Raw genomic sequence first — 26,135 nt, 5'->3', positions numbered from 1 at the left:
TACATACAGAGAAGGTGGAAGTTGCCATACAAACTGTAAGAGGCTAATTAATTAAGATGAGCTATTATCAGCAGGAGAAGAAAACTTTTGTAGTGATAATCAAGATGGCCCATTTAGACAGTTGACAAGAAGGTGTAAGGATACTTAACTTAGGGAATTAGATTCAAAATGTGTAATGACCCAGCCACTCCCAGTCTCTATTCAAACCCAAGTTAATGGTATCTAGTTTGCATATTAATTCAAGCTCAGCAGTTTCTCATTGGAGTCTGTTTTTGAAGCTTTTCTGAAGGCAGAAGTGGAGCCAGAGGACTACCTAGAAGCAGGATGCAAGAAAGCCAAGGAATTGTATTCCTTGGTGAAGGGAATAGGACTGTGGAGCTTGGAACTCCCATTTTGAAGCACTTTCCTGTTTGTGAGGTCTGTGTGGAAGTTAACTCCAAGGTAAATCAATTTCTCTGTAGGAGCCAGAAAACTTGCCAAGGTTCACAGTCAGACCTAGGGTCAGGAAAAGATTTAAAGTTAGAAACAGGAGCAGCAGTATTCCTAAGTGAGAACTGCCCCGGACTATCCAGTGAATAACTGTGATTGCCTGCTTCCAGAGGTGAACTCCTATAACTGCTGCAATGAGTTTTGTAAAAATTCTGGGGGTTGAAGAAACGGGGGGAAGACAGCATAGTACTGGCAATATAGAGTTGAAGGGAGAAACCAAACAAGAGTTACTGTGGAGCAATCAGCATATGCAGATAAGCATCGTGTAGAACTATGGATGCTAAGTAATAGCCTGTACTTATAGCTAGAATGACTAAGCAGGTCAGCTCCAGTTTGATCTGCAGGGGACTGACAAACTGTAACTATACTGAATAGGAAATGCCCAATGAGTGGAGGAAGAGCTCATTGGTCCTGATCTTCAAGCCTAAAGGAGATGTGCAAGAACGTAGTAATTACTGACCTATCAAGTTACTGAGTCACACGATGAAATGGCTGGAAAGAATTATTGAGAAAACACTTCAGGAGGAGCTGGACCTTCAAGTAAGCAATAACAAATTCGGGTTTATGCCAGGAAGCTCAGCACTGGATGCAGTGTTTGCATCCTGAATATTGAAGGAGAAATACAAGCAATTGTATTTAGTGCCTGTGGACTTAGAGAAGGCTGCTAGCAGCTTGACTGTGAGGCTCAGTCCCGGATGCTTGGAGCCCCAGCAGCTTCTCTGCAGGAGGCTGCAGCACCCAACTGCCCACCTGCTTGGTTAGCCGCCCTAGTCTGAGCTGAGCTGCTCCCTTTTGAACTCTCCCTCCACTGAGAGCATGCCCAGCAGGAGCGAAGGGGCGTGGCTTCCTGTGTCCAGAAAATCTCCTTAACCCTCACCTCACCAGTGCAGGGTTTGTACATCCATCCCATCACAGGAAGACAGAGCTAAAAAAAAGAAGTAGGTAGGCAAACAGCAAAAGTTGGAGGAAGACTATTAAACGATGAATCTTAGTCAAAAAATTCAAAAAGAAAATTCAATTGGTATTGATTGCTTAGCTGGTAGACCCGGATATCCAGTTGCAGAGCTGGTTAGGACTGTGCCCACTGCTAAACTGGTGAAGCAATTCTATTCTCTTAAGTAACGACTAATTTATAGGGTACTTCAATTCACAGCAGAGCTATTGGGACAGAATTATTCACTTTTATATCAAAAGTCCTAAACTTCAGTGTCCAAATTCCATCCAGGGCATCCTCCGCTTCCACCAGATTACAACTCAGAGCTAATTCTCAATTTATATTAAAGACAAAATACGTTATGATCAACAGAATCCTATTTAGAATTTAAGCCTACACTAAATTGCTCCCCCTCCCCCAATCAGTGAGTACTCAGGAAAAAAGTTCCTCATCAAGAAGACCACCTCATTTGATTGGCCTGGACATAACTGTTGGTTCAAATATTTAATCCAACCCTTTTAAACTTTGTACAACATCTGAAATAGACTTTAGTTAACTGAAAACCTTGAAGGTAAAATTTAACTTGAATCACATGGTGCCAGCTCGCTACTGGTAAGACAGCATAATTCAAATAAGGACGCCCAGAGCACACTTCATCCCTTTGACAGGAAAGAGTCCATGATCAACTGCAGCCAGCCCTTTTGTAGAAGATGGCTAACTGTCTCTCAGACCTGGTGAGTACCTGGTAATTTAATCTGGGGGCTCTATTTAGTAGTAGCAGACCACAAAGATATAATACTAGAAAAATAGGAAAGATTCAACATCTTTAGACTGTTCCGTTTTTGTTCTGTGCTAGTAAAGCACATAGCACAATGGAGTTCTGGACCGTGACAGGGGCTGTTACATGCTACCACAATACAAATAATCATCTTGTTTCCCTGGACCACAGCTGAAATCTGTGGCCTCTTTTCATCATATCATACGTAAAGTGACTGTTTTTGAGAGTTTGTTTTTCCAAACAAATGCCATTAGTAGACTAATCATCACTTTCTTCTGATCATCCAAATGGCTCCTAAACTGCTCCAGTTTATGAGGAAAAAAGATTTAGGAGTCTCTTGTTTCCTGTGATGGCAGAGATAAGTCACCTTGAAAAGATGGACAAGCTATCCTATCTATGTAGGGGTGAAATCCTAGCTTTATTAAAGTCAATGACAAAACTCCCATTGATTTCACTAGGGCAAGAATTTCACCCTAAGTCCTTACATTAGCATCTGTTGTGTTCAGGTGCCGCCAAAGAGGCAAAATGATCATCTCTCTCTCTTTCCTGCCTGCTATTGAAAGATAGGACTAGAAATCAACAAGATGAAATTCAATAAAGGCAAGTGCAAAGTACTACACCTAGGAAAGAAAAATCAAATGCACAAAACCAAAATGGGGAATCGCTGGCTAGGTGGTAGTACTGCAGAAGAGGATCTGGGGGTTTATAGTGGATCACAAACTGAGTATGAGCTAACATGTCACAGCTGTGAAAAAGGCTCATATCATTCTGGCGTGTATTAACAGGAGCATTGTATACAAGACGTAGGAGGTAACTGTCCCACACCGTTCAGAACTGATGAAGCCCCAGCTGGAGTAATGTGTCCTGTTTTGGGTGCCACACTTTAAGAAAGATGTGAACAAACTGGAGGTAGTCCAGAGGAGAGGAACAAAATGATAAAAGGTTTAGATTGCCTGACCTCTGAGAAAAGGTTGAAAAAACTGGGTACTTTGCGTCTTGAAAAAGATGAATGAGTGGCAGCCCGATAGTCTTCAAATATGTTCAACGCTGTTATAAAGAGGATGGTGGATCATTTGCTCTCCATATCCACTGAAGATAGGAACAGAAGTAATGAGCTTAATCTAGGAAATTAGGTACTAGAATAGGCTTCCGAGAGAGGTTGTGGAATCCCCATCATTGGAGGGTTTAAGAACAGGTTAGATAAATACCTGTCAGGAATGGCTTGGGTGAAGAGGTGCGTTTTCAGTTTATCTATGAATGTGATGAGGTTAGAAGCCTCTCCTATTTCGTCTAGTAACAAGTCCAATGGTCTTGCTTTGGTTCTCATGAAGGTTTTAGTTCCTACAGGCACAAGTCTCCCCCTACTGGTCAACAGTTTGTTTGTTCCAGTGAAACACAGCTGCTGTAGAAAGCCAGTCATACTAGGTGAAATTACCTTTAACGTAGCCAGGACCAGTTCCATGGGAGTTTGAACTAGAGTGGGCATTCAATGTGGAGCCAGTGCAGAAAGCACCATATTGAGTGGATGCATTTCTAATAACTTGTGGGAGGTTTTATTTTTAAAAAATAGAGACCCGTCCCCAGGAATGACCAGACTAGTGGAAGCCTCCTTTCTCCCACACACCACATTGTCTGTCCTCACCCCTTCCATCTCTGCTCCTCTCTCCTTTGATCTATGCCGCCGCCACCCCTTGTGTCCATACACCATTTGCTCTGTGCTCCGCCCAGCCCCTACTATGTCTAAGCTACACTCAGTGTAAGCACCAGTGACCAAGCCCTTGAGAACCCCTTGCCCTTCCCCCCTCCCCATACTGTTGGCAGCCCCTTTGGCACTGGGCTCACCTTGCTATGCTGCTCCTTCTGCCTGGAGCTCACCGCCCTGTGCTAGGAAGGGCGGGGTGCGGATCAGAGGGAAGCACTGCAGGATCAGAGCCCACAGTCCCTCCCTCCCTCCCATCTTACAGGAAGAGTCAAAGCAGGGCTGAGCCCAGCACAGCTGGAGCTGGGGTCTACAGCCCCATGCTGGGCATGTAGCTGGAGCAGTGGGAAACCTTGCTCTGGCTGACCTTGGCCACAATACTCATCTACACCCACAGTGCTCTCCATCTCCAGCAGTCTCTCCCAGTGGTAGACCACACTGTGGAGCAGGCACCACTTCATGGCAGCAGACAGCCCAGCCAGAGCCTCGGCAGTAATGACACAGCTCCCTGGGTCCAGGTCCCCATCCTCTTCCTCTGAGCACTCGGCTGCCTCAGCCCACTGATTCCTCTGGGCCAGCATGCACGCCTCGCTGGTCATCTCCCTCACAGCCACCTCCTCCACGTCCATGCTGATGAACTCATTGAAGTCCAGCTCACTCATGATAATAACTTGTGTTGCTTGGGAGGTAGTCTGCTATGTTTTGAATTAGCGGGAGCTTTCTTAAGGCAAGGAGCTTCATTTCTGGTTATAGACCATTACCCTAGTGGAGCCTAAATATTGCAAATGCATAGATCACTGTAATCTCAGGTCTAAGTCTGATAGCATTTGGATAGGACTACACCTTGGGACCATTCAGAAGCTGAACCTATTACAGAGCACCACCACTTCTTTATTAAGTGGAGCTGCATGTTGGGAGCATATTAGACTAATTTAGACCAGAGCTCCGTAATCTCATCAGATTCCAGTAAACTTCCAGGTGGAATTCAAGGTGTTGGTTTTAATCTATGAAGTGCTTAATGCTCTAGGATCTGATTAGTTGAAGGATTACCTCTTTCCCCAGTATGCAATGGCAGACTTAAGATAAGCAAAGATGCTTCAGCTGGAACTCTTTCAATATAAACATGAGGGAGCAGATGGCAGTGTGTGCTCTGAGAAGGATCCTTGGTCTTGGAACTCACACTCCAGAGACCAGATTTGTTAGCTTTTCAGGCATAAAGCAAAGGCCATATTTCTTCTCTTTCCTCTAGAACTGCTGAGGAATTTGTGGGCTGAGGCTGATATATTTAACCGGCAGTCCTCTGTTTATAGATTTTGTGATTGTTAATTTACAAAGTAAGTGCCCAGATTACTGTATGGGTGCCTCTAGTTCTACTTTAGAAATATGAAGAAATAAATCAAATAAGTAAGATTAGAAACATTTTTCCGGCCAGGCAAGACAAAAATTGACTGGTTTTGCCACTGTGGATCTAAACACTGACTAATGGAACAATCTGAGGCAGATGCCTTTGATGGGTGTGGGGGAGGAGCATCATCACATTCTCATTTACGTTCCGCTTCAGCCAGCTCCTCTACATCCAGGTACTGATCTCAGCTAGGCAATAAGGAACCTGGCAGATGGCGTAAGTTAGGTTTGACATGAAGGAGATGTAGAGCGAAATGTTATCTGCCTACTGTTCATACTCCTACCAACGCTGTCTCATTTGGCAGCCTGATCAATGTAGATTGAATCAACAGCTTTTGTTTAAATAGAGCCCTATATACTAGGCTAACTATAGATTCAACATTCGAAACACTTCTGTGCCAGGACATATATGTATGTTCCCCATGGAAAATGCTGATATATAATTATTATTATGGGATAGATTTGTTGATAAACCTGTAAGGTTAAAAGCCTGGCTATGCTTTGCAATACAGTACAGTACAAGACTCATTTTATATAGCATGTCTTACTAACTACAACCCAAAATGTTTTGAGTTAAACAGCAGCAGAAGGGGAACAACATGAAAATGTGTAGAGAAAAGGTGTGTGCTACCAGGTAGGTCCCTTCAGAAGGAGGAAGGGACTAAACCCTAATGGCTGGAAAAGTAAAGCCCATTTACAAGGGTAAAACAGGAGAGCACAGAGGACTAGAAAAGAACAAAATGATGATGATACCTATCGCCACTGATAATGGTGATAACCCCTTACTTTTCCTCTGCACATCTCAAAGAGCTTTAGAGCCAGTAGAGCTCAGAAAGAGAAGAATTTGGCTCTGGTAAAGAGCACATAGAGGAGAATAAGAGGAAACAGCTAACAATGATGAGAGGAGAAAGTATCTTTCTATCATCATATTTAAAGTTTGGACTGGATCAGAAACCTGGGTGGACGGAGCAGGGAAGAGTTGGTTGTTTTTAAAATTATGTCTTTGCAATACAGCTGAGGGATAACTCTTTATGTTAAGTCTGGAAGAGAGAAAGTCTGGTTTTACTTTCAAGAGAGTTTGATTTGGAGAGGCCTTGAGGGTACAATACTTATGGTTTACTGTTCATAAACAAATTGCGGATTCAAGGTACTAGAACTCCATTCTACCTGGACTGATACCCTTTTTCCTGTCAGCTTGTCAACTGGCAGCCAGATCCATATAGCGAGAGACATGCCGCAGGCAACAATGGTTTAATTTCCGCTACCTTACTTCTAAGCAAGGATATGTAGATAATTTTGTAATATACAATAATTTTCCTTGCACTAGGAAGGATTTAGCCTTAATCTGGTCCTGTGGCCAATTATTCTGCTTTTGGGGTGGGACTGTGGGCTTTCGGAAGAATCTTTATATCTGAAAGTATCTGTAGTGAATACATACTTTCAGAGCAAAGAGGTGAGTATGGCAGACAAGGATGCAAGACCATGAGGGAATCTAGATTTATGACAAGTTGATAGAGCATTGCTTTCTCTTTTCAGCTTCAGTATCGAGGATTGTTTCAAATGATCTTACTGCTGGGAATTGGTGGAAGTTTCCCATATGGGTTCCATATTTCTGCGATCAACTACCCTTCCCTGGTAAGCAGAGACTCCCCGGAGTTTACATGGTGGAGGGGCCTGGGTTAAGGATACTCTCAAAACTTGCTGAGCATTTCAACAAACTCCATTACAATTTCTTCATTTTGATCCATAATGAAAAGTAAATATCATGTGGGTAGAGCACCTTATCCCCAACAGGACAGTACTTTAAAAAACCAAAAAACAAAAAACAAAGCAAAACAAGAGAGATTGTTAGCCCAATAGCATAAGGAATATCCTTTCTTGCAATCTAAAATGAGCGACACCCAAAATGAGTTTCCTACATTTCAGAACTGATTTACCAAAATGTTGGGAAGTATTTATGTGATTATAGGCTAAGCTTCAGGGGACTATCTGGTACAATCAATTTGTGTGCAAGCCTTTTATCTTTAAAGACTTGGGTTTAAGTTCTCCCTTACGTAACAAGTGAAATCAAATGTGGAGATCTTATTGTAAAGCCACTACACCTTAAAACACAATTTTGCAGTCTCTGCTTAAAGGTAAAAAACTTAAATCCTCTTTTAGAGGGGGATTTAAAAATTGTTTTGGAAACAAAACTCAGTAGCCATATTCATTTAGGACAGTGGTTCTCAAACTTTTGTACTGGTGACCCCTTTCACATAGCAAGCCTCTGAGTGCAACCTCCTCCTCCTCCTCCTCCCCCCCCCCCATAAATTAATAACACTTTTTATATATTTAACACCATTATAAATGCTGGAAGCAAAGCTTGGTTTGGACTGGAGGCTGACAAGCTCGTGACTCCCCATGTAACAATCTCATCACCCCCTAAGGGGTCGAGAACCCCTGATTTAGGAGTCATCAGGAGACCAACAGGAGGCCCAGTTATCACTAAAACTAAAAGGTGTTCATTTGGTGTAGCTCTGACAAACGTACACTTCCTCATAGCTCAAGTCCACAAACCTGCAGCTGTGTTGTGAATTTACGACGAGATAATTTGGTCAGCTTTATCAAGTCTCAGAGGATAAAGACTTTCCCCTTAGAATTAGGAGGTATCTAAAGTAAAAGCCTTCCCATAAGCCTGCTGAGGGGACTTTTTCCTATTGTTCCCAATGTGCTAACAGAAACCACCTCTGAACATTTCAGAGCTAAAAAGGTGCGGCCACAACAGGCTCATTACTGATTCCAGAGTAGTGGGATAAGGGTTCCTGTCAGAAAGCAGTGGTGCGAGTTTCTTGTGTAGAGAAGTTAACTTTTTTTAAGAGATCAGATCTCTACTACGGCAAGTTGTATAGTTTTCATTCACTCACAGAAATTTGCACGACAGGGTGAGAAGACTAAACTTTTGAATATGTAAATGCTTTTTCAAAACAAAATTACATCATTTTTAAAAAGTGGAAAAAGTTTTTTTTAAGAGTATCAATTTTTCATCTGTGTTAATTGCACTTGAGTGAGCTGTATGACTGAGGGGGGAAATCTGCTGTAAATTAGGCTAATATCCCAGAAATGTCAGAAAACCAAAGTAATCTCGTGCATTAGAGAAAAGAGTTTCCACTGGTGAAAAAGATCTAGTGGAATTCCATCCCTTATCTATAAGTTTAGCCAACCATGGCTGTGTACAGACATTACAGTCATCAGTGGGGAATGAATACCACTTCAACTAAAGCTTTGAGACGGTACAACACCACTGCGTACAGTCAGCAGTTACAGTCCCTGGGGCCAGCTTGTAATAGGAGATATGATCACATGCCTACAGCAGTATGTTGCATGCACTACAGTAGCTCAGTGTCAGGAATGACAGCCTCCAGGTGGGCCTGGGATCAGCTAGCTAACCTCAGTTAAATCCCCTAACTGGCCAGATCGGCCTGACGGGCTGAGCGCTGTTGCCAGGACAGCTCCTAAACCTAGCAGCAGCACTGGGCTGTGGCAGCTGTTCAATGCACTTCCCCACAGCTGCAATCTCTCTTCTATCTGCTTTGCTCCCTCCCAGCCCTGTCTCTGCCCTCCTCCTGGCTCCCAACTCCAGCTCCAACACCTGGCTTGGCTCCTGGCTCCCTGCTATTAGACCTGACCACGCACATCCGTCATGAGATCAGTGTTGCCAGATCTTATGATTTTATCACAAGTCTCATGACATTTGATCTTTCTTAAAGCCACAGCTCCAGCAATCATATGATTACATTAAAATTTCAGCTTCCATTAAAAAAAAAAAAAGTGTCTAGCGCTCCTGCCCTAAAGGCTCAAATACCAGAACAAAAATTAAAAGAATCCCAAATTATATTCAAAATCTCATGTTTTTTAAAACCAAGTTTATGATTTGGGCGGAGCGGACTCATGATTTTTCAATAGTTGGGATTGGCAATACAGCTAACTCATCCTGAGCGCAAGGTCTACAACAGTTCAAGTCCCATTTAGCAACAAACAATGGCCAAATATACAACAAAAAAATCAAAGACCAAACCCTGGACCTTCATTACTAAAACCACACAGCTCTGATACTTGAACTAAAGGAACGCTCCTTCTGTTGTAATAGACTGTTCTGGTTGCTGGATCTAATCAATTAGGAGGAGATATGATAAACCATCCTAAGCCAGTCTATTACATCGGAGTTTCCCAAGCCTTCCTGAAATTTCTACATTTCAGAGATGGCTTATAAAAAGACTTGACAGGATTATAAAGAAAATAAACTCAAGGTGCATCTTCTAACTTTGAAAGTGTCTTGAACCTCTAAACTTAAAAAAAGTTTAGTTGAAAATTTGGCAAAGTACACAAATAATTTGTTTTGACAGTGAAGATTACTTTAAAAAGAGGTCCAAGACTACAACAATGGATCAAAGTTGAAGCACAGTAACAGAATAGTATGAGGAAAGTCCATAGTAATTATGCTCAAATAAATTGGTTAGTCTCTAAGGTGCCACAAGTCCTCCTTTTCTTTTTGCAAATACAGACTAACACGGCTGCTACTCTGAAACCAGTAATTATTTAAAGTCTCATTTGCTCTTTCAGCACATTAGGACATTTATCAATGAAACCTGGATAGAGCGATATGGCTATCCCCTCCATCATGAGACCATCATGTTGCTGTGGTCCTTCATTGTGTCTGTTTATGGTATAGGAGGACTGCTAGGGAGCCTATATTGTGGCTACCTTACTACAAAATACAGAAAGTAAGTATTTATTTTCATAGCTTGATAAGGCATGTGGGGAAAAATGTACTAGCAAAGCACATACAGTCAACTATTCTTGTTCAGTGTAGTCTGACCATATATACTTCTATTCAGTTGCTTTAAATTGCTATCATAGCCACCCAGGGTAAGTGGTAACCAGACTTTCATTCAGTGTATTTAAACAGTATGCTGATGGTGAAGTGTGGTCCCTTCTTAAGATGGGCTTACCAACACTCCATTTACTAGTGCCTTGTGGGGAAGTAACATGTGATGCAATTTCCTCACATCATCCTCCAGTACATAATTTCCAAGATCTACAAATCCAGAAACAGAAACCATGCATATTCGTTCAAACACAGGTTTCCCGGGAACTGTTACAAACACTTGGACCAGCCTGAATTCAACTTTTGAGAGATGTAGCTTAAACACTCAAGGGTAAACCTGAAACATTAAAGTGCTTGCTTAAAAAAAGTCAGATTTCCAAAGTGTATTCATTCTGGAGTGAATGTTGTATTAAAGAATTATTAGTACCTATTCTAATGAAAACCTGAAAATGAACAGAAAAGAAAGTTAACTTTACCTATAGTTCTGTATAAGAGACTGCTCCATTGTTAGTAGTGTCCTCTATTAAAAGTCTGTCCCGAAGTAACGCCACCATAGATAGAGAAAGGATTCCTCATGCATCTGGTGTGTTCTCAGTATCTTGTGTGTAACACCAATATCATTTGCAGAGAAATTGGCAAAACAGATCTACTGGTGTGTTCCACTTAAAGATCTGCTCCGCCACCCTCTGATCCAGAGGCCCCTCATATGGGTCTCAGCCATCTTAGCCTGACTGCAATTGTTCTTTCCTGCCAGGTAAATGCCCCCAAGAAGTTTCTTGTGGGACACTGCATAATCCCACACTTGAAGGCCTCCTGACAGTAGAAGCAAGATCCTGCTCCTCTCCACTTGTTTACGTCAACCTTGGTAGCCTAGCTGCCTGAATCAGAATCAACTTTTAGGTATAAGGTCTCTGTACGCTCTTAATGCATACAAGATCACATTCATCTCGAGAGCAGTTACGTGTAGCAACTGGTCTTGGAGATACCAACAACTTTGAGTGAAAAGCTGCTCCACTTAGGCTCCTTTTCACAAGTGCATCCAGAGATATCAGATGAATCTGCAAGACCTTTCCAAGAATGCTGAAAGTCTCTGGATAGTAATCCAGCCAGTGGGTTTCAGAAACCACTAGCCACCCAGATGCAAAAGTCTATGTGATTCAAGTCTGAGACATCAGGGTCCACTGAGGGGATATGCCAGGGTCACCACTTACTGCAGCCATCTGGCCTAAAATTTACCATATAGTATTTACTGAAGCCTCTCTTTGGTATATCCTTTCTGCCAGATCCACAAGTGCCTTGGATCCACTACTGTGGCAGGAATGCCTCATCATAAGTCGTGTCTACAGTTGGCTCCCACAGAGTCAAATTGTTTCTGTATAACAAGCTGGTACTTTGGCTATTGCACCATGAATTCTAGTGACTTCAATACCCCAACGCTTGTACTCCTCAACATATTGTGCTTGATCAACCTGTTGTTCAAGTACGACTACACATGAACTCCCATCCTCAAGAAATACCGACACATGCTAAGCATTTATAAATGCACATGCTGCCAAGGTACAGTCATGAAGTAAAAGTTCTTGGATTCTGAAAGCGAAGAATCATTTAATTTCTCCGGGAAATAACCAGTTTGGGTATCCACTAAAACATGCCACAAAGGAACAGTAATTGCTGTACCATACCTACAGTTAACATATTTAAGACGTTACATGGTGCTTGTATGTTGGATAAGTAACAGCAAATACATTAATCAAAAACAGTGTAAGAGATACTCACTTCATACCACTCTCTCATGTTTTTACAGAAAGAAGTGTCAGATTGTCACTAACCTGATCATGCTAGTAGCTTCACTTTTCATGGCCTTCTGTAAAATGGCCAAGTCCTTTGAGATGATTCTGATTGGGCGCTTCCTTTATGGCATGGGAACAGGTATGACCTCTGTATACATCAAAAGGGAGTCTCCTTGGTGTCCCAGTATAGTCTCCTTTCATTATAATTCTTTTAGAATTATTTTATATGACCCAACAAGTATACTTGGCATGTCACAGAAGACACTGATACATAATAGCTGGTCAAAGGTGCAGGGGGTGGAAATGAGTAGTGGGAAGAGCTTGGGATAAGACAGTTAACATTTTCCTCAATTTAATGGCCATCTCTCTTCTTTCCTGTCCAAGGTTTCTCTCTCACTATACATCCTCAATATGTAGGAGAGATTTCACCCAAGAAGCTGCGTGGATTTTCAAACTCCACTCTCGCTGTTTTTCTGACACTAGGAAAAGTCTTAGGACAGATTTTTGGACTAAGGTAAAACAAAATCATCTACCACCTTTCTATGCAGCAGCAGAAGCTGGTCTTAAGTCTTTTAAAAAAAAGAAACCACCCTCTAAAAATCCTCAATAAGTGCTCTCATCTCCAAAATTAAATGTTTTATCTTAAACCAGTAGACAGTATTTGACCAAATCTGAGAGTTCCATGTTTAAGACATTGGACACAGAAAAATACAAGTAATTAACCATAATCTGAATTTTTTTTCCTCTATAGCCTTGCTACCAAGTGGCTTACCTTAAACTTCCTGAGGTTTATTTGAAATATCATGGTGAGATCTAGCACATGGGACCACATTTGAGATGTATAGCATATTAGAAAGTTTTTCAGTTCAAAATTAGCATCACAATCTCATGAACTTCCTAACGTTCACTGTGGGACCTAATGTATCATTAGAAAGTTTTCCAAAGTGCTGATGAGTTTCACAAAATTTGCCAGACTGTTGACTCAGTTATCTGGCTGCAATGCACTCACCACTGGAATTTGGCCCATTTGCTGTCTCTCTATTTATCATTCAGAAAAAGTTATTGAATGTTAATATAATGGTTTGATCATGACTGCACTTTTACATGTACTCTCCAGAGAGCTCTTAGGAAATGAATCGTTGTGGCCATTGTTGTTGGCTTCTACCGGACTCACAGCATTGATTCAGCTGATTATGCTCCCATTCTTCCCTGATTCCCCATCCTACCTTCTGATACAGAAGGGTAATGAGGATGCCTTCATGAAAGGTAAAGTACTTACTCCGCTCATTTCAGTAAATCTAATTTGTTGGAGTGTTAGCCATTGAAAGCAAAAAGAGTAGAGCCCAAGACTCCTACTACCTCAATAAAACCGCGCTCTTAATGTTCATTTTCATTAAATAAAATTTTTTAAATGGTTACATTTGTCAACTCAATATTAGTGTGATAGGACATTCTGACAGCCCCGCAGACAAAACTCTTCTAGTTATCTACAGAATAAGCACCATCTGAGCAACAAGAGTAGGCTTCCACACATTGCCCTGACAACATACACCAAATCATGATGTGATGAAAACAACTCTAAGGACAGGAGACTAATTAAGTCTATGTGATTCAGACAGGCTAAAAGGATTTGTTATTAAAGAATGATGGAGATGAACTGATAGATTAAAACTATTTAGTTTTTTCTCCTGCACAGCCATTAAGCAACTCTGGGGTGAAGGAGATCATCAAGAAGAGATTGATGACATACTGAAGGAAAAGGCTGCAACAAAAAGCACCAAAACCTTGCGTGTCCTGGAACTATTTAAAGAACGATCCTTGCGCTGGCAATTGTACTTTTCGGTCACCATCATGACCAGCTTGCAGCTTAGTGGCGTCAATGCAGTTGAGTGTTTTCCCTGTGTAAAAACTCAGTCATTGTTAGGTAGCATTAAAAAAAGGCCTAGTTATTTGTTGCACTATTATATTCCATGACATATGTTGTGCAGGAAGTCAGACTAGTCAGATCATAATAGTCCCTTCTGGTCTTAAAAATCTGAGAATCTTGGTCCTCTTCTTCCTGATCAATGGACCCCTGGTTGTTGCCATTACAATTCTGCTCTGACTTTTCTAGTATGGAATCCTGAATGCATTAGCAAGTTTGCAAATATAGATAATACCTCTCCATAAAGGTCTCTGGTGCCAGCTCCCCCAAAGAGCCAGCATAGGCCACTCGCTCAGACATGAGGGATCCTCCCAAGAATTGCTAACAAGCACCAGTATTGGGGGCAGGTATTCAATGCCAAATTCTAGGGTCAGTCTCCACCAATAAAGGAGATGGATAAAGACACACCACTGTTGCATCACATTCTATGTCAAAACACTGCTGACCCATCCCCCTGAGATCCATGGGTTGGAGTCTGCTGGGGAGGTCAGAGGTACTGAAGGCTAGGATCTGAAAACAGAGACAAGGATGAAGCTTTTCATTCAGGTACCTGAAGATCTAAGAATATGTAATTCTCCAAAAGCAGCAAGAGGGACTATGCATCTGATGAAGTGGGCTGTAGCCCACGAAAGCTTATGCTCTAATAAATTTGTTAGTCTCTAAGGTGCCACAAGTCCTCCTGTTCTTTTTGCGGATACAAACTAACATGGCTGCTACTCTGAAACCAAAATCATCAGTGTGCGAAGCTAGAAAGCTGTGGTTGTAGAGACAGGAATGGATAGAGCAGACAGAACTTCACTTGTACAAGGAGCTTGTGACATGCTTGTGACACTATCACACGTACAGTGAGAACTAGATGGCACCAAAATGCTTCGCCAGTGAGCAGACAGCCCACCCATCGGTAAATTTGCTTTATATTAGAATAATTTTTGTCCGATTTCTGCCTCACATCTGAGGAGTTTCACAGCCCGCCTCCAAGATGATTGTTCACACTATTTTCTCTCTGCCTTTTTCAGATCTATTTCTACTCTTTTGAAGTGTTCCGTACAGCCAGGTTTGAAGACGATCTCATCCCCTACATATCACTAGGAGTTGGGACATGTGAATGCCTATCATCTATAGTGTGTGTAAGTCTCACCAAACTGGAGTTTGTAGGAAAAAGGGAATGTAATTAGAGACAGCAATTTTTTTTTAAATGTGTGGCCTTGGCAGAGGGGAGCTAGGGGAGAGACTCACTCCGTTGTGTAAACTAATCAAGAAATTTCCTCCTACCTCTAAGTCACATGAAGCTGTGAAAGGCAGCCCTTCTCCCCAATTAATTTTGTATTGCTGAATGTCTTTGTACTCATTTTTACTCTGTGAAATGAGTTTCACATCATGCTTTAACCAATCATGATTTTGTACAGACAACTGCTTTGTGGATAGATAGGAAGAATAAAGGGCACAGTTCCAGTGGCCTCTAAAAGAGCAAAATAGTGGATTACGTGAAGCCATGTGAAATTTTGGATTGATACAAAATTGTGCAGTTTGACACAGATCTGCATGTAACAAAGAAATGTAGGTCATTTGCCAAGAAGCTGGTGCATGTCTGATCACTGCCATTCTGGGTAAAAAGAGGTTATCACCTGCAGGGAATGGCTGTCAATTGGCTGTACACTTTCCCTATTCAGGTTTCAGAGTAGCAGCCGTGTTAGTCTGTATTCGCAAAAAGAAGAGGAGTACTTGTGGCACCTTAAAGACTAACCAATTTATTTGAGCATAAGCTTTCGTGAGTATCCGATGACGTGAGCATCCGATGAAGTGAGTTGTAGCTCATGAAAGCTTATGCTCAAATAAATTGGTTAGTCTCTAAGGTGCCACAAGTCCTCCTTTTCTTTTTTCCCTATTCAGAGACAGAAAAAGTTACCAGCTCCCACAATGGAGGAGACTAAAGTCCATGAACTATTTTATCCCATCAATTTTTAAGGAATTGCAGTGGAGGCTCTGGGAGATATAAGCCCTTTATGAACACCTACTTTCTGCCTTAATTTCTGGGGTAAGCCTCAGGTTTGAACTACCTATGTGTTGACTTACGACTTTTTCTCATGACACAAGATAATACAATAATTATTCCTGTAAGTAGGGTAGATATATATAGCTCATGTCTGCACGCGCTGCATTCTTGCGTAAAAATGGATTATCTCTAGACATCCAGGGATCAAGACTGATGTACAGCGATGAAAGTAAAATATACCTCTTCCCCATGGTTTTAAGGGAGAAATATTCAAGTAGAAAAATATTTCTGAATAAGTCAATAGGAGATGCTGAAGTAAAGCAGAATCAGTCCAACCATACTGTATAAATTAATCTTTCTGGTCTAAACGTACAGTCCCCAGTACAAATGATAAACTGAAATATCAGTAAGATTTAGCTGATGTTTAGAGAGTCTCATCTGTTTGTATTAACTGAATAAGACTTCTGAGAAGAAGGTTAGGAGCATGGGAAGTAATCCATTCATTTGGAGTTGGAATTAACCATATTGGTAAAGTTGTGTTTTCTGTTTTCCAGAGCTCCCTTATCGAGCGATTTGGCAGGAGGATGCTGTTGTGCGGAGGATATGTACTAATGATTTTCGTGTTAACACTCCTCACAATGACTCTCTCCCTGCAGGTAAGGAGATTTCCTAATCAGGACTTTTCCAGCATCAACCCCCATTTCTAATCTTTCCTCCTAGGCAAGATTTTTCGCAACAGAATAACCACCAAAGTGAACTTCATTCACCATGGTGGAGAGCAGGAAGCAGGGCCGGATTTCCAATGAGGCATAGTAGGCACGTGCCTAGGGGCGCTGGTGTTCTAGGAGCACCTAAACGTTAAAAGAGGGGCACTGTGAGCCACCACTGGGCAGGGCGGCTGCTGAAGGTGCTGGGAGCGTCCTAGCCCCTTTCCAATCTCAGCCACCCCACTGCCTCCGCCCCAAGCTGGGGAAGTAGGAGGAGGGGCGTGGCCGGTGCCCCATTCACTGGCATAGGCAGAACTGGAGCGCAGCTACCACACTGGGTTGCGGGAGGGACAGAAAACACCCAGGGACCGCTTGCCGTGGGGAGAGGTACAGTCCCCCGCTTGAGTCTTGCCTGGAGGGGGTGGGCTGCGCCCTGGTTCGGGCTGGGAGCACCATGTGTGGTGGAGGAAGGGGAGCTGAAGACATTGTGCCTAGGGGTGCATAAGGTGTAAATCTGGCCCTGGCAGGGAGCATTCTATTCTACCGTGTTGTTACAGAGTCTGCTCTCACTTTGCTTTCTCACTCTAGCATCAATTCTTTTGGATGCATTACTTCAGCGTCGTTCTGATCTTCTTGTTCGTTATCTGCTATGGAATTGGACCATGTGAGTACATCCACTTTAGATGATGGTGAGGAGGGAACTTTGCACCATACCACTCGAGTGCATCAGAATTGGTGGGTAAAGAATGGAACACCACTGTACCACCTCTAGAGAGCAGCAAGGGAAGGAGGTTTAGCTATCTGAATACATTAACAGAAGGAGACAATGTGTCTATAAATGGAAAAAGTGGAAAGAGCACATGAGCACCTCAAGTTTTACTGCTGATCTTTTACTGGCTCTTAACTCAGAATGTAGTATCCTCCTCCCCCAGAAAATGTCACAGTCAATCCCAGAGGAAGAACCCCAAAGTATTCTGCTACTAACACAATTCCCCCAACAGAACATTGATAAGTACATATTTAGTGATCACCTCCTTTGTTAAAATAGTGAACTGATGCACTTTCTGCCCATGGAGGAGCATCGATGGAAGAGGCCGCAAAACAGATGAGGGATGTGGATTAACAATTTATTGCACTGATGGTGCATACCAATAAAATATAAAACCACATAGATCACATAACATCAGAGGAAATATGCCAAACTGTGCACTACAATCTAGCAGATTAAGAGGCTAATGTATACAAAGTTTAAAAATCTGTTTTTTTCTCCCTCATGCCTCACAGCAGAAAGGGACGCTATATGCATCTCACAGATTAAATATCCCATTATTTATTTCAATTTGAAATTAACAAACTCAAGACTTTACATCACAATTTCCATCTATTCAGCTGAGTTAAGGCAGGGACCCTGTCAGAGTCCATCAGCACAGTTTCAAAATTCAGGACAGCTAGGTATAATAATAAATACACAGCGTTATATAGTCCTTGTCATCCATAAATCTCAAAGCACTATACAAAGGAGGTGAATATAATTTGTCCCCATTTTACAGATAAAGAAACTGAGGCACAGGGAAGCAAACTGACTTTGAGTTCACCCAGCAAGTCAGTGGCAGAGGGTACGTCTGCACTGCAGTCAAAAAGTATGACTGCAACATGTGTAGCTATACCCAAGCTAGTTTTGATCTACTTAGTTGGCCGGGGGGCGGGGGGTGCAGGGAAAAGCGCTGTGAAGCCGTGGCGGCAGCGTGGACTGTACAAGTCTGGGTATGTACTTGAATGGCTAGCCCATGCTACCACCTGTGCTGTCACAGCAACACTGCTATTGTCATTCAAGCTAGCTAGATGAAAGCTAGCTCGGGCGCATCTACACATGCTGCAGAGTCACTCCTGACTGCAGTGTACACATACCCTGAGTCCCAAGTCCCAGTCTAGTCCTCTGTCCACTAGCCCACACCTCCCTACAAGGCAACCCAACTCTTCCCTGAGTTTTTGCACACTGTCTGCAGCAGTGCCACTGCCAGGGTTCTGGGGTTGGGAATCAAGTTCTTTTGTTGTAGTAGAGGACACTAACCACATAGATCACTGGGACAGACTTACTATAATTTTCTACTAGGCATGGTCAGTGTGAGGTTCTTTGCAGAAGCAAGTGAATTAAAGTTACTAAAGAAACATCTCTTCTCCAGCTGGAGCCACTATAGCCATAATCACGGAAATCTTCACCCAGTCATTCAGACCATCAGCCTTTCTGATTTATGGAAGCATCAGTTGGGTGTGGCTCTTTGTCCTTGGAATGATTTTTCCCTACATTGTGGTAAGTGATTCTGTGACCCAGCCTCTTTGGGATGCCATCTGGCTGAGGGCACAGGAGTACATAGATATAGTACAAAAGAATGCAGTGAAAGGACTCTAATGAAAGCCTGTGGCACACTGGTCATCATAATCATGGCAACATGTATATATACACAACATCTGTATAAGCAGTTCTATGTATATATACTGAAAATTATGTTCTTAAGATCTGTGACTAGGGACTGGTCACTAGAAAGGTGAAAACCAGGTTTTCTTTTAGGCAAGAAATGTTTATCTATCTGTTGGTTTACATGTAAATTAAGTACTCTGTGGTTCACAGAGGTTCCCATTCATTTACAGTCTGAGCCAAATATTAAAGAAGAATTGTTAAATCCACAAGGAGATTTATAGGAAGAAATGACCCAGCAGGGGAGAGGCCTGTTCAGAAGTAAGGACAGTGAACTTTTTGGGGGTATGGGCAAGGAGGTATACCCTCATTCCTGCAATCTCTAAGGAGAAGCTGCCAGTGGGCTTGATCTTATGAGATGTCATCCCAGCCAAATTGATTGAAAATGCTGGGGAAAATTCCAAGGCTAAGCTATCTTGTAGGACATGATCCCCAACCTTTCGTGTGGGAGTAGCATACGGCTATTCCCAGAAGACTGTGGCAGGTGCCAGACACCCCGCCTCCAAAATGCCGCCGCCGAAAAGCAGCAGCGAGAAGAAGCATCGCTGCCGAAATGCCGCTGAGAAATGGCAAAGCTTCCCGGCAGCATTTCAGTGGCAAGGTGTCCTGTGGGCACACAAAAATGCCCTGGCAGGCACCACGGCACCCGCAGGCACCACATTGGGGACCCCTGTTGTAGGAGATAGCAGAATGCCTTTGTTAGGGGGCTTATTCCTTCACCCACTTACTTCCCTGGTCCTTCTCGCATGAACAGAGAGCAACAATACCCGAAGTCCAAAGGTGCAAACAATTCGATGTTTATTGGGGTGAACTTCCAGCAAGCATGATTCTAGTTTCCTTCCTTAGCGTCCCCCTTCCCAGCTCTGACACCCCCAGAGGCTTACCTGTGTCCCTGTTCCCATTTCCCCCTTTAGCTAAACATGATTCCAATTTCCCCCCCATGCACCCACCCACTCACTTCCTGATTGACTGCAGACTATATAGTAAAACTTGAGTTCTGCTTAGCTATACCTTAACCAATCATTTTACTGAAATTTAACTAACCAATCCTAACATATTGTAACTTGATTATTTAACCAATTATATCCCACCACCTTAATTAGTTTACACCCAGCAAAATTAATTATACAGCAGACAGGAACAATCACAGAACCAGACAGAGATTATACAAACAAACAATGGGGAAATGGGGACTACAGTGATAGAACAAACACAGAAATGAGGATTTCACATCCCAGCTATTGATAAGTGAGTTCTTGCCAGACAGGATGCTATCAAACTAAGTTTCCTTTTACATGTTCTAGGCACTCCCCTTTCTCTGGAGGTGATAGGCATTATCAGGACAAGATTGTATTCCTAATAGCCCAATGGCACCTTCTTTCAATGGGACTAGTTTGGAATGTGAGGATGTGACTGGTTGCTTCCCAGCTTATGGCTGCCTCTGCTGCTTAGCCAAAGATCTTAGCCTAAGAACAGGGCCTCAGACTGTCACAGTAAGAGAAGGCCCTTACACCGGCAGACAGTGATTTTGATTCTCTCTTTTATACCTCTAGAACTAGCTAAGTGATAAGAATACACCTAAATGCTTAGCGTATAGGCCTTTACAGACAGGCTTGAATATCTATATTCTAACAACCTTGTTAGTTAAGCTTAGGCTCTAGAAATTGTGTTATGATTTTGTTTTATATGTAACCATTTGTTTCCAATATTCTCACTCTCCATCACTTGACTCTGTTCTTTGATAAAAAACATTCTCGTTTTCACTATAGATATCTTAGCTGTGTGTTAAGTACAGTATGGCTCTTGAGTTGAGTCTTGCAAGCTGGGGTGTACTAATCTTTTGGATCCGAGACTTCTGTGAGTATTCAGTGGGACAGAGGCCAAGTACTCCAGAGGCAGGCTTGGAGGATTTGGGAGTTGGAGTGTGCTTATCGCGAACTCATACAGAGACAGCGAGGCCTGTGGAGACATGGAAGGCAGCACTTGTGCTGCCAGAGGTTGGTGGTTTCAGGGAGCTGATCCACAGCAGGCCCAGATGAGACACTCATGACAAGAGCAGGTGGGATGAGTTGCCTCATAACTTTGGGAAGCATCACAGTTGGCAGGAAATTACACCCAGTTTGCTGATTAGCTAGGGATCATGCTCCGGGCATTTATTTACCAAATAAATAATAGTTACTGAGAGATTCACACCTGAGAAGATTGGGAAACAGATAAAGAAAGGTTACGGTTTGTTATTTTGGGTAAGGGAAACAGAACAAAAGAAAATATAAAATGAGTAAGCAGATAAATAGAAAAGTGATCAGACTGATTGACCAAAAGGACCAAAGGAGGGTGCAGGCTTAGAAAACAATCCTGATGCAACTCTCAGTGAAATAGCCCTGAAGCTGGAGTTTGCCTGGCGGGAGATGACTAAAGCGGAAAAGAAATGAGAGCACCAGAGGTGTGAAACTGCAGATAGAGCCAAAGGAGCAAATAACACCCCACCAAAGAGCACTGGCGCTAAAAGACAAAGCATGAAGCCCAAGAAGCAGAAGCCCTAGGAGGGTGGGGGGGGGGGAGGAGGAGGAAGACAGAGAGCCTACATGCCCTGATCATATTGAATTTACAAAAAAAAAAACATCCCTCATCGCACGGGGAATTCTCACCAGGGTTCACAAAACTGCAACAAGCTGTACCTGGGTTACAGAGAGACTGACTGCACTGAGGAATGTTTAACCACCTTCAAAAGAATATGCATGGTACATAGAATTCCAGATGAACAAAGAATGACTGTCTTACTCCCTGAATTGACTGGTAAAACTTTACAGGTATTTAATGATACAGAGGTTAATGAGGCTAAGAAGTATGTTCATAGAACCATAAAAATGTAGATTTGGAAAGGACCTCGTTAGGTCATCTAGTTCAGTCCCCTACACTAAAGCAGAACTAAGTATTATCTAGACCACCTCTGACAGGCATCAGTGCAAGGAGTCTGTTAAAAAGGTTTCACACTACTCCAGAGGCATTCAGAAACCTCAAAAGATTGATAAGTTACATCGAGGGGAATATGTGCATAAAATGGCAGATTATGTGAGAAAATGGATAACAAGTGAAGGGGCAGACACCCATGACAAGTTGGTAGGTCTGATCACTCAAGAGCAGCAGTTCTCAAACTATGGGGAGGGCCTCCCAAGGGAGGTGCAGGAATGTGTCAAGGGAGGCATGAGCTGTGTGCTGGTTTTTGTTTTTATTTAAAGAGCTCTGCCTGTTAGGCCTAGGCGGCTGGGGCTTGTGCAGAAGGGCCATGCACTCCCGGGAGCTGGGAGAATGAGACAAAGGGGACAGCCAGAGCCCCACCACCTGGGGGGCTGACAGCCAGAGCCCTGTCACCCAGGATCAGGCTCTTCTTCCCCCTCCCTCCCAATCCCACACCAGGAGGCAGCCCAGGCTTGGGGTCTACTTCTTCCCTTCCCCCCACATCCCTCACCTGGAGCTGCAGGGCTCCAGCTGTCAGCCCCAGGGTGGCAGTAGCAGCGCAGAAGTAAGGGTGGCAATGGGATCCTAGGTCTGCTTTGAAAAGTGATCTTGACAAATCACACTGCCACCCTTACTTCTGTGCTGCTGCTGGCACAGTGCTGCCTTCAGAGCTGGGTGCCCAGCCAGCAGCCTCTGCTCTCCACTCTCCCTTCAGAGCTGGGCAGCGGTATATGAAGGTGGGGCGCAATCAAATAAGTTTGAGAACCCTGCTCAGGCCTGCTCTGAGGAAGGGCAAGCCATGGTGTAGGAGAAAAACTCCAGTATCAGTGAAAACAGCTGCCAAAGGTAACTTGTACATACAAGCGAGACTATTCGAGGAGCACAAATTCCAAAGGGAAAGGCAAAAACTTGGTATAAAAGGGGGTTCCCAGTTTGTTCCTGGGAATAGGGAGAGAGGTGAGAGAACTAAATCCACACCACCACAGTTCCAGTCTCCTCCTAGTAACCCTAATTATTGGACCCCATCCCAAAGAAACATTATTTATGTGGGTCCCTTGATCATATGAAAAGGCAGTGTCCTAAGTATGGGGGATCCCAATTCACTCCCTGATCTATTCGGGTTAATGCAGCTACGCTGGAGTCAGAGACTTCAGTGGTGGCAGAGGGAGTTCTGGTTACCTTTGTCAGGTCTGACCTCCTGAGGGGTAGACTAGTTTATAACAAAGGCCAAACATAAATGGTGGAGCGTGCCAGAGGCTGGTGCTCAGCTTTTCCTGGTCGGGGGGATGTGATTCAGGAGAATGATATGCTCCCGGGTGGGAAGGTAAAACTACTATCTTTAAGACAATTTAAAACCACAGTACCTTTGGCCTGCATCAGATTGGAATGGAAAGGCTTAAGGGGTGCTTGAAAGTAGGAATTTTTAAAAATTTACCAGCAGCTGTGTTGGTTGAGAATTATGCAATATCACTGCCCAAAGCTCTCAGTATTGTGAACCATAAAAGGAGAATATGTCCCTGAGTTCACAGAGGTAACCTCTGAGGAGAGAAAGGGAGCTGAGAGGGGAAGAAAAGCCTCAGTCCCCTTATCAGCAGAGAATATCAATGTGTCCCAAGAGAAAGGGGAGAAGCTGCTGGTGACAGCTCTCTAAGCAAGCCACAGCCAAAGTGAGTTTGCTGTGGAGCACAATGCGGACACCTCTCAAGAGAGCATCAGAGAAGCCATCCACAGTAGGGCCCCAGATAGGGAGAACAGTGCTAGGTTCTTTACAGAAGAGAAGCTAAACTACTGGAAGGCTCTGGTGGGGAAAAATAGAATACAAAAAATACAGACAATTGCTTTTGACCTCAAAGCATCATGTGGAGTTAATATTATTAGCCCACAACTGTCCTTGTGCAGGACACTTGGGAACAGAGGACATATGAAAGGTTTGAGGAAAAAAATTGTATTCTTTTAATGTTCAAAATGAGGTAAAGGATGACGGCAGGACTGGTGATTTATGTCAGAAGCAGAAAAAGCCTGTAGGATACCACAAAGCTCCCTTGCCAATAATCAAGGAAGCATTTTACTGGGTTGCCATGAACATTAAAGGACCCTTATCCAAGCCAAAACAGAGAGGGGGAAAATATATTGGTAGTAGTAGATTTCACCACTAGGTATCCAGATGCAGTTCCTCTAATATAGAAGCTGAAACAGTGCATAGAATATTTAATATAGAATCACTATATTTAGCACTGTATCAGATTTCCCAAAGGAAATCTTGTCAGATTGTGGGTCAAATATCATGTCCCACTTATTTAGTGAGTTATGGAAGATGTGTGGGCTAAACCAGTTAAGATCTGCTCCATATCATCCAGAGAAATAGTTTAGATGAAAGATTTTAGAGCCCCATTGAACCTATTTAGAAATATATTTTAAAAGAAGGGAGAGGAACTGGGATGTAATGTTACTTTATCTGTTGTTCACCTACTTGGAGGTGCCCCAAGAGTCCAAATGGGCTGAACCCTGTGATCTCCTATATGGGTGAAAAGCCAGAAGGCCCCCTGGATCTCAGAGGCTCCTGGAAGGGTGGCTCTGAGGCAGAGGCGGAATATGTGCAAAAGTTTAGGGACGATTTAAAGACAACGATAGGAATGGTTCAACAAAGCTTCACAAAAAACCACGCTGCTCAGAAAACATAGTGAGCAATCATTTGATGTGGGGGACTTGGTGCTGATATTACTCCCTGTGAAAAGTTACAAATCCAGAACACGTGGAAGGGGCTTTTGAGGGTGCTGGAGAGGGTTAATGGTGTTACCTACAATATACTTGGGCCCCACAGCAAGGCTGCTGCACAGACCGTGCATGTAACAAGTTCAAAGTGTAGCAACTGAGAAGCCATTGTAAACATGCCATGCTGTTCAGGGGCAGATTCTCAGATTGCCCCTCTCCTTGACTTGATGATTGAGTGCCATAGTAACACCTCAGTAGAGAGCACTGAGGTGTGTGAAGAGAACCTAGCTGAAAGGGCAAAGGTTATGAGCGTGTTCCAGAGTCACTGGCAGGTATTTTCCAGTGGGCCAGGTATGACTCAAAGTGCTCCATAAGACTAACACTGTGTAGCCACTGCCTGCCCCCAGCAGAGCATATCAGACCACTAGAAAATGCAGGAGAGAATCCATAAGGAGATAAAAAGCATGCTGAACATGGGGATAATTAAAGGGTCAAACAGTCTCTGGACTTCTCCAGTTGTTATGGTTCCCAAAAAGGATGTGACCATAAGTTTGTGTGTTGATTACAGAAGGTTTAACACCATCATAGTTCCCGTGCACATCCTGTGCCCAGAACTGATGAACGTTAGGTGCTCTAGGCAAGGCAAAATATTTAGGAATTCTATACCTAACAAAAGAATATTAACAAATCCCAATAGATAATGAAATGCATAACAAAGTCCACCTAATGATTTGGGACTCTGTTTTATTTTAGAATTAAGAATTTCTCTCATTCCTAAAATATAAACCTACGCTGAAGAGATAAGGGAATAAGAGTCAGAAGGGTATTTTTCTTACAATCTTCTCTTATTTCTGTTTTTAGGAAAGCCTTGGACCTTTCTGCTACCTTATATTTCTGGGGATCCTTGTGTTCTCATCAATCTTCACCTACCTGTTCCTCCCGGAGACAAAGGGGAAGTCAATCATGGAAATTAAAGGGGAATTTAATAAGTTAAATTTTGGAAAGAAACAAGCGGTGAACACAGAAAATAATTTATCTAAGGAACACACCTTCTGCACCAAACTCTGACTGCTCAGATGGGAAATGTTACGTATTAGAGGGACAGGAAGCACTGTTGCAATCAGACTGAAATATAATCCTAGAATGGACTGTTAGTTTTACTGTCTTATTCTTATTTTCGTAAAATTATACAGACATGAAATTCCTCATGCTTAAGTCTTATTTTCCCCCAGATAGTCAAACATTTTCAAGGTTACTTAGGTGACTCAGTCTGAACTCGTCAGTCTTGCACCAGGATTCACTAGCACAAGGGCTATACTTCATCAGTTTCCCCTATTCCTGAGGGGCTTTCATATTGCAACAAAGGAAAGATTTTACAAGAAACAGGAAAATTGAACTGTAAAAATA

At 42.8% G+C, this 26,135-nt stretch overlaps 1 protein-coding gene across 2 annotated transcripts; it reads left to right on the top strand.

Moving 5' to 3' along the window:
• The first annotated feature begins 1,993 nt into the window (after positions 1-1,993).
• On the top strand, positions 1,994-25,932 carry LOC102947684 (solute carrier family 2, facilitated glucose transporter member 11-like). Of its 2 annotated transcripts, XM_043529752.1 has the most exons (13): positions 1,994-2,157; positions 6,841-6,939; positions 9,904-10,064; positions 11,973-12,097; positions 12,343-12,472; positions 13,076-13,224; positions 13,655-13,842; positions 14,899-15,009; positions 16,430-16,531; positions 17,171-17,246; positions 18,766-18,893; positions 19,232-19,319; positions 25,590-25,717. In XM_043529752.1, exons 1-12 carry the CDS (start codon positions 2,134-2,136, stop codon positions 19,280-19,282), a joined length of 1,344 nt encoding a protein of 447 aa, XP_043385687.1. In that variant the 5' UTR covers positions 1,994-2,133; the 3' UTR covers positions 19,283-19,319; positions 25,590-25,717. The 2 variants fall into 2 exon arrangements, with proteins under 2 accessions (XP_043385687.1, XP_007063831.2); XM_007063769.3 differs by lacking the exon at positions 19,232-19,319 and having other exon boundaries at positions 25,590-25,932.
• Positions 25,933-26,135: the final 203 nt, after the last annotated feature.

The sequence above is a fragment of the Chelonia mydas genome, chromosome 15, assembly GCF_015237465.2.
Source record: "Chelonia mydas isolate rCheMyd1 chromosome 15, rCheMyd1.pri.v2, whole genome shotgun sequence".
In the NCBI taxonomy this organism is placed as follows: domain Eukaryota; kingdom Metazoa; phylum Chordata; order Testudines; family Cheloniidae; genus Chelonia; species Chelonia mydas.
Note: the sequence above shows the minus strand (reverse complement) of the source record. Positions and strands in the feature narration are given on the sequence as shown.